At 47.3% G+C, this 8,483-nt stretch overlaps 1 protein-coding gene across 1 annotated transcript; it reads left to right on the top strand.

The window, feature by feature from the left end:
* Positions 1-803: 803 nt before the first annotated feature.
* On the top strand, positions 804-2,752 carry LOC135396509 (neurofilament heavy polypeptide-like). The gene is made up of 3 exons (XM_064627524.1): positions 804-1,949; positions 2,020-2,401; positions 2,455-2,752. Exons 1-3 carry the CDS (start codon positions 883-885, stop codon positions 2,527-2,529), a joined length of 1,524 nt encoding a protein of 507 aa, XP_064483594.1. The 5' UTR covers positions 804-882; the 3' UTR covers positions 2,530-2,752.
* The last annotated feature ends 5,731 nt before the right edge of the window (positions 2,753-8,483 follow it).

Here is an 8,483-nt window from a genome sequence, read left to right as displayed (position 1 = left end):
CCTCGTGGTGTCTTTATACAACGATGCCATTCTTGAGAACCTTTTTAGCAGCAGTGTAGGCTTGATCATGCAAAAACAATCTTAAGGAATCCACTGATAGCGCTCAAGAAGGCGAGGGATACGTAGAGCGACAGTTGTCCTCGTGGTGTCTTTATACAACGATGCCATTCTTCAGAACCTTTTTAGCAGCAGTGTAGGCTTGATCATGCAAAAACAATCTTAAGGAATCCACTGATAGCGCTCAAGAAGGCGAGGGATACGTAGAGCGACAGTTGTCCTCGTGGTGTCTTTATACAACGATGCCATTCTTGAGAACCTTTTTAGCAGCAGTGTAGGCTTGATCATGCAAAAACAACCTTAAGGATGACACTGATAGCGCTCAAGAAGGCGAGGGATACGTAGAGCGACAGTTGTCCTCGTGGTGTCTTTATACAACGATGCCATTCTTGAGAACCTTTTTAGCAGCAGTGTAGGCTTGATCATGCAAAAACAACCTTAAGGATGCCACTGATAGCGCTCGAGAAGGCGAGGGATACGTAGAGCGACAGTTGTCCTGATGGTGTCTTTATACAACGATGCCATTCTTGAGATCCTTTTTAGCAGCAGTGTATACAGTTGTCCTCATGATGTCTCCCGGGGGATACTCATAGCGACACAGGTTGATGAACGTATCCATGTGTTTTGGAAAGAGAGTTTTTAGAAGACGTGGCGTCTTAGAGCGACAGTTATCGCTAGACAACAATTCAACTATTGAGAAGCTTGATAGGACATTGGGTTGTTGTACATGTCGTTGTAAAGGCAGACCCATGAACAGCGTCATGTGAAGCACGCGCATTGGAACAGCATCTGTCGGCAGGCGGGCGATCACCATCTAGCCCAGCCATGTCCAAGGGAAGTGCTGAAAAGACCAAAAAAGCCGACGATAAAAAGAGTCCCGTCAAAAGTGGCGAAAAGACACCGGAAAAGGTCGAAAGCCCGGACGGCGAAAAATCCGAAAAAGGCTCCTCGGAGGAGAAAACTGGATCAAAGATCGAGAAAAGTGGCGAGAAGACAGGATCCAAGATCGAGAAAAGTGGCGAGAAGTCAGGATCCAAGATCTTGAAAAGTGGCGAGAAGACAGGATCCAAGATCGAGAAAAGTGGCGAGAAATCTGGCTCGAAGATCGAGAAAAGCGGCGAGAAGAGTGGATCGAAGATCGAGAAAAGTGCCGAGAAATCTGGCTCCAAGACCGAGAAAAGCGGCGAGAAATCTGGGTCGAAAATTGAGAAGAGCGGCGAGAGATCTGGATCCAAGACCGAGAAAAGCGGTGAGAAATCTGGATCCAAGATCGAGAAAAGTGGTGAGAAATCTGGATCCAAGATCGAGAAAAGCGGTGAGAAATCTGGATCCAAAATCGAGAAAAGTGGCGAGAAATCTGGATCCAAAATCGAGAAAAGCGGCGAGAAGACAGGATCCAAGATCGAGAAAAGTGGTGAGAAATCTGGATCCAAGATCGAGAAAAGCGGTGAGAAATCTGGATCTAAAATCGAGAAAAGTGGCGAGAAATCTGGATCCAAGATCGAGAAAAGCGGCGAGAAGACTGGATCCAAGATCGAGAAAAGCGGCGAGAAGACTGGATCCAAGATCGAGAAAAGCGGCGAAAAAAGTGGCTCCAAGACCGAGAAGAGTGGCTCCAAGACCGAGAAGAGTGGCTCCAAGACCGAGAAGAGTGGTTCCAAAACAGAGAGGAGTGGTGAAAAGACAGAGAAAACTGAGAGGAGTGGTGAGAAGACTGAGAAAACTGAAAGGAGTGGTGAGAAGACTGAGAAAACTGAAAGGAGTGGTGAGAAAACAGAGAAAACTGAGAGGAGTGGTGAGAAGACTGAGAAAACTGAAAGGAGTGGTGAGAAGACTGAGGAGAAATCCGAGAAGAGTGCTGAGAAAAGTGCCGGTGATGGGGCTAAAGTGCGGTGAGTTATATTTATTTACTGTTTGTGTGCGAGCATCTGTTGGCGAAAAATGACCACTTGCTCCGTGCAGGCAGGACTCTGGTCTGGAAGGCCTTGCGGCCCTCCCGGAAATGCACGCTCTTAGGCTCATGTACGACAACGCTATGCTACACGTGAAAAACCGTCAACTCCAATGGCTGATGTCGGAGCTGAAACAGGAGCACCTTGTCACTCTCCAACTGGTTGCTCAACTGCGGAAACGTCGTGGCGTCGGTGCAATGAAGGTGAACACCGCCGACAAAGCTGTTTCGGCCACATTGCTGGTGGGTGATACAGAAGCTCACTTGGACGCGGATTCCCGTTATGCGAATCTGCCCTCCGTCACTGTGAATATTGAAGATAAAGGAGTCACTGCAGACAGCATCTACGGCAGGCCATCCACCAAATCCACACAGAAGAAATGTAAACATATTGTAAGTAGGCGATCATCTTTTAGCGTCTTTTTCAAGAGCCTTTTTTTCCACAGATGGCAGGAGTTCAGGACGACGTCAACTGGGAAGAACTGCAGTCCTGTCTTCTACCTGCATTCTATACTTTTTAAAGCTTTTGATTTATCCACCGCAATATCTCTTTTGATCAATGGATTTATATGAATTCCCTTTGTTTTTGACAATTTCAATAACCATTTGAGACGGAACATTGAATAAATAATACTCTTTAGAAAGACGCCACCGTCAACGTCCAGCGGTAGAGCACGCTTTACGGAAGCGCTTTTAAAGCGTCTTGTGATGAAGACAACCCAATAAATTTTCTTTCAACTTGCCTGTTTATTGATTTTATTTATATAATACTGCCAGCCCTTGACAGGCTGAAACAGGGTGGTACCAGTTATAAGAACAGAGGACAAAATCCAAATATTTGCTTCTGTCTAATATCTAGTATTCCAATCTAATAACATACCAATCACATCTAGATTCAGTGTACAAACGACAGCAACCCAGATCGTCATAACGCTAATTTATCCGTCGAAAACGTACTGGTCACAACTAAATAAGCTAGGTAAAAGAACAACAAACACCGAACTAGGTCACTACTTCATCATCTTGTAATAAAGTTGTTGTTCAATACAAATCGCACAAACATAGCAGTCGCCCTTCTGGATAAGACTCAACCAGATGGTCAATCAGAGCCCGAACAAATCCCTCTAGTGAACTACAATTGATTACATGCTCTGGAAGCCCATTCCAATCAATGATGCTTCGAGGCAATAAGGAAGATTTGTACTTGAAAACATTGGCGTTACCTACTTAGAGTGTTTTGTTCGCAGAGGAAAGGAAGACAGCATAATAACTTGAGTAAGGCTCGAAGGTGAATTGTGCATTAATACTGTTATAGCTTTACAGTTGAATTCGCGGCTTTTAATCCGCAAGTGTGCTCAACCACAGCTGTGGGCATTTTACGTTGTTAGCTGATTCCTTTGTGTGACCAGCGTTACATTTTTAAGCGGATGAAAGTTTATTTAACTGAGGATTACATGTGCACAGATTACAGACCCATGCCGTACACGTATTGTTTTTTATCCTTTCTTTGTGATTGCGACTGCGACAGTGCAGCTGGCTGTGTCGATGTCTGTTGCGCTGACACGGTCGCTTGGGTAAACTTGATTTGCCCTCAAATCAATTCCACGTCGTATTCCTGACGGTGCCGAGGTGGACGACGCTGTTTTCCTGGTGGGCGGCTTGCCGAGGGACTTTGTATGAGGAGGTCGTCATCGGGGAGGAAGTTGGCATGAGTGTCATCAGACGATGCGGTCCCCTTCGTGATACCAACGCTGGAGGACTGAGTACAGAATGCTGTCGCTAACCTCCGGGACGTCGTCCTTTCGTGGATAATGGCGTCCAAGTTGTTCAATATTAGCTACTCTAAATTTTATTTTGCCTCTTATGGACTTCACACTCTCGATTTTATGTAGAATGGGTCGAGAAAGGACGATCGGGCACCAATTGTGCAGTAGACTGTCTTGGACTGGGGTTCTTTTCTCGCTGAGTTATACCTTTTGCTTTTGATACGTCTCACTGTTCTCGAGGTATTCTTTTCTCCACTCGACGTCAGCTCGTGCAGTGTCTGCGCTTCGTCGGGCTGGTCTGAGACGACTCCAATGCGTCGGTTCATACCCATGCATCAGAAAGAAGGGACACTTCTTTGTCACCTTGTGCCTTGAAGCATTCAATGTGAGCGCTGTCTCGTGCAGTGTCTCATCCGAGTTTCGCTGTGTGTCTATGAGTTTTCTTACGACGGTCTTCATAGCATCGTTCGGAATTGGCAAACCAGGGGTCGCGCAGCGAGCGATATACACCTGGGAGGGTGCCTGAGCACTCCTCAGTGCCACAGTGCAAGCCAGTGAATTATAATCAGATGGAAAAAAGCCATTAAAGAAACAAGTAAATGATACTAGACGTGTTTGAAATTCAAAATTACAGATTAAGATGGCTTCTATGGCTGCACGCAGAGAAACAGATAGTCATGGAAGGATGCGACAGCACCAGAGGACACGTGTTTCGCCGTGTTTGCGGCTCGTCAGCTCTGGGTAGCTGCGCATCGTTCGGAATTGGCAAACCAGGTGTCGCTCAGCGAGCGATATACACCTGGGAGGGTGACTGAGCACTCCGCAATGCCACAGTGCAAGCCAGTGAATTATAATCAGACGAAAAAAAGCCATTAAAGAGACAAGTAAATGGCACTAGACGTGTTTGAAATTCAAAATTACAGATTAAGATGCCTTCTATGGCTGCACGCAGAGAAATAGATAGTCATGGAAGGATGCGACAGCACCAGAGGACACGTGTTTCGCCGTGTTTGCGGCTCGTCAGCTCTGGGTAGCTGCGCAAAGTTCGGAATTGGCAAACCAGGTGTCGCTCAGCGAGCGATATACACCTGGGAGGGTGACTGAGCACTCCGCAATGCCACAGTGAAAGCCAGTGAATTATAATCAGATGGAAAAAAGCCATTAAAGACACAAGTAAATGGCACTAGACGTGTTTGAAATTCAAAATTACATATTAAGATGGCTTCTATGGCTGCACGCAGAGAAACAGATAGTCATGGAACGATGCGACAGCACCAGAGGACACGTGTTTAGCCGTGTTTGCGGCTCGTCAGCTCTGGGTAGCTGCGCATCGTTCGGAATTGGCAAACCAGGGGTCGCTCAGCGAGCGATATACACCTGGGAGGGTGACTGAGCACTCCGCAATGCCACAGTGAAAGCCAGTGAATTATAATCAGATGGAAAAAAGCCATTAAAGACACAAGTAAATGGCACTAGACGTGTTTGAAATTCAAAATTACAGATTAAGATGGCTTCTATGGCTGCACGCAGAGAAACATATAGTCATGGAACGATGCGACAGCACCAGAGGACACGTGTTTCGCCGTGTTTGCGGCTCGTCAGCTCTGGGTAGCTGCGCAAAGTTCGGAATTGGCAAACCAGGGGTCGCTCTGTGAGGGATATACACCTGGGAGGGTGACTGAGCACTCCTAACTGCCACAGTGCAAGCCAGTGAATTATAATCAGATGGGAAAAAAGCCATTAAAGAGACAAGTAAATGGCACTAGACGTGTTTGAAATTCAAAATTACAGATTAAGATGCCTTCTATGGCTGCACGCAGAGAAATAGATAGTCATGGAAGGATGCGACAGCACCAGAGGACACGTGTTTCGCCGTGTTTGCGGCTCGTCAGCTCTGGGTAGCTGCGCAAAGTTCGGAATTGGCAAACCAGGTGTCGCTCAGCGAGCGATATACACCTGGGAGGGTGACTGAGCACTCCGCAATGCCACAGTGAAAGCCAGTGAATTATAATCAGATGGAAAAAAGCCGTTAAAGACACAAGTAAATGGCACTAGACGTGTTTGAAATTCAAAATTACAGATTAAGATGGCTTCTATGGCTGCACGCAAAGAAACAGATAGTCATGGAAGGATGCGACAGCACCAGAGGACACGTGAGAGGACACGTGTTTCGCCGTGTTTGCGGCTCGTCAGCTCTGGGTAGCTGCGCATCGTTCGGAATTGGCAAACCAGGGGTCGCTCAGCGAGCTATATACACCTGGGAGGGTGACTGAGCACTCCGCAATGCCACAGTGAAAGCCAGTGAATTATAATCAGATGGAAAAAAGCCATTAAAGACACAAGTAAATGGCACTAGACGTGTTTGAAATTCAAAATTACAGATTAAGATGGCTTCTATGGCTGCACGCAGAGAAACAGATAGTCATGGAAGGATGCGACAGCACCGGAGGACACGTGAGAGGACACGTGTTTCGCCGTGTTTGCGGCTCGTCAGCTCTGGGTAGCTGCGCATCGTTCGGAATTGGCAAACCAGGGGTCGCTCAGCGAGCGATATACACCTGGGAGGGTGACTGAGCACTCCGCAATGCCACAGTGAAAGCCAGTGAATTATAATCAGATGGAAAAAAGCCATTAAAGACACAAGTAAATGGCACTAGACGTGTTTGAAATTCAAAATTACAGATTAAGATGGCTTCTATGGCTGCACGCAGAGAAACAGATAGTCATGGAAGGATGCGACAGCACCAGAGGACACGTGAGAGGACACGTGTTTCGCCGTGTTTGCGGCTCGTCAGCTCTGGGTAGCTGCGCATTGTTCGGAATTGGCAAACCAGGGGTCGCTCAGCGAGCGATATACACCTGGGAGGGTGACTGAGCACTCCGCAATGCCACAGTGAAAGCCAGTGAATTATAATCAGATGGAAAAAAGCCATTAAAGACACAAGTAAATGGCACTAGACGTGTTTGAAATTCAAAATTACAGATTAAGATGGCTTCTATGGCTGCACGCAGAGAAACAGATAGTCATGGAAGGATGCGACAGCACCAGAGGACACGTGAGAGGACACGTGTTTCGCCGTGTTTGCGGCTCGTCAGCTCTGGGTAGCTGCGCATCGTTCGGAATTGGCAAACCAGGGGTCTCTCAGCTAGCGATATACACCTGGGAGGGTGACTGAGCACTCCGCAATGCCACAGTGAAAGCCAGTGAATTATAATCAGATGGAAAAAAGCCATTAAAGACACAAGTAAATGGCACTAGACGTGTTTGAAATTCAAAATTACAGATTAAGATGGCTTCTATGGCTGCACGCAGAGAAACAGATAGTCATGGAAGGATGCGACAGCACCAGAGGACACGTGAGAGGACACGTGTTTCGCCGTGTTTGCGGCTCGTCAGCTCTGGGTAGCTGCGCATCGTTCGGAATTGGCAAACCAGGGGTCTCTCAGCTAGCGATATACACCTGGGAGGGTGACTGAGCACTCCGCAATGCCACAGTGAAAGCCAGTGAATTATAATCAGATGGAAAAAAGCCATTAAAGACACAAGTAAATGGCACTAGACGTGTTTGAAATTCAAAATTACAGATTAAGATGGCTTCTATGGCTGCACGCAGAGAAACAGATAGTCATGGAAGGATGCGACAGCACCAGAGGACACGTGAGAGGACACGTGTTTCGCCGTGTTTGCGGCTCGTCAGCTCTGGGTAGCTGCGCATCGTTCGGAATTGGCAAACCAGGGGTCTCTCAGCTAGCGATATACACCTGGGAGGGTGACTGAGCACTCCGCAATGCCACAGTGAAAGCCAGTGAATTATAATCAGATGGAAAAAAGCCATTAAAGACACAAGTAAATGGCACTAGACGTGTTTGAAATTCAAAATTACAGATTAAGATGGCTTCTATGGCTGCACGCAGAGAAACAGATAGTCATGGAAGGATGCGACAGCACCAGAGGACACGTGAGAGGACACGTGTTTCGCCGTGTTTGCGGCTCGTCAGCTCTGGGTAGCTGCGCATCGTTCGGAATTGGCAAACCAGGGGTCTCTCAGCTAGCGATATACACCTGGGAGGGTGACTGAGCACTCCGCAATGCCACAGTGAAAGCCAGTGAATTATAATCAGATGGAAAAAAGCCATTAAAGACACAAGTAAATGGCACTAGACGTGTTTGAAATTCAAAATTACAGATTAAGATGGCTTCTATGGCTGCACGCAGAGAAACAGATAGTCATGGAAGGATGCGACAGCACCAGAGGACACGTGAGAGGACACGTGTTTCGCCGTGTTTGCGGCTCGTCAGCTCTGGGTAGCTGCGCATCGTTCGGAATTGGCAAACCAGGGGTCGCTCAGCGAGCGATATACACCTGGGAGGGTGACTGAGCACTCCGCAATGCCACAGTGAAAGCCAGTGAATTATAATCAGATGGAAAAAAGCCATTAAAGACACAAGTAAATGGCACTAGACGTGTTTGAAATTCAAAATTACAGATTAAGATGGCTTCTATGGCTGCACGCAGAGAAACAGATAGTCATGGAAGGATGCGACAGCACCAGAGGACACGTGAGAGGACACGTGTTTCGCCGTGTTTGCGGCTCGTCAGCTCTGGGTAGCTGCGCATCGTTCGGAATTGGCAAACCAGGGGTCGCTCAGCGAGCGATATACACCTGGGAGGGTGACTGAGCACTCCGCAATGCCACAGTGAAAGCCA

This window comes from Ornithodoros turicata, chromosome 1, assembly GCF_037126465.1.
Source record: "Ornithodoros turicata isolate Travis chromosome 1, ASM3712646v1, whole genome shotgun sequence".
In the NCBI taxonomy this organism is placed as follows: Eukaryota; Metazoa; Arthropoda; class Arachnida; order Ixodida; family Argasidae; genus Ornithodoros; species Ornithodoros turicata.
Note: the sequence above shows the minus strand (reverse complement) of the source record. Positions and strands in the feature narration are given on the sequence as shown.

Bases quoted from the DNA above. Each gene is read 5' to 3' on its own strand.
- LOC135396509 (XM_064627524.1), top strand. From the start codon at position 883: ATGTCCAAGGGAAGTGCTGAAAAGACCAAAAAAGCCGACGATAAAAAG. The intron at 1,950-2,019 runs GTGAGTTATATT...TGCTCCGTGCAG, and splicing joins GGTGATGGGGCTAAAGTGCG to GCAGGACTCTGGTCTGGAAG. The intron at 2,402-2,454 runs GTAAGTAGGCGA...TTTTTTCCACAG, and splicing joins AGAAGAAATGTAAACATATT to ATGGCAGGAGTTCAGGACGA.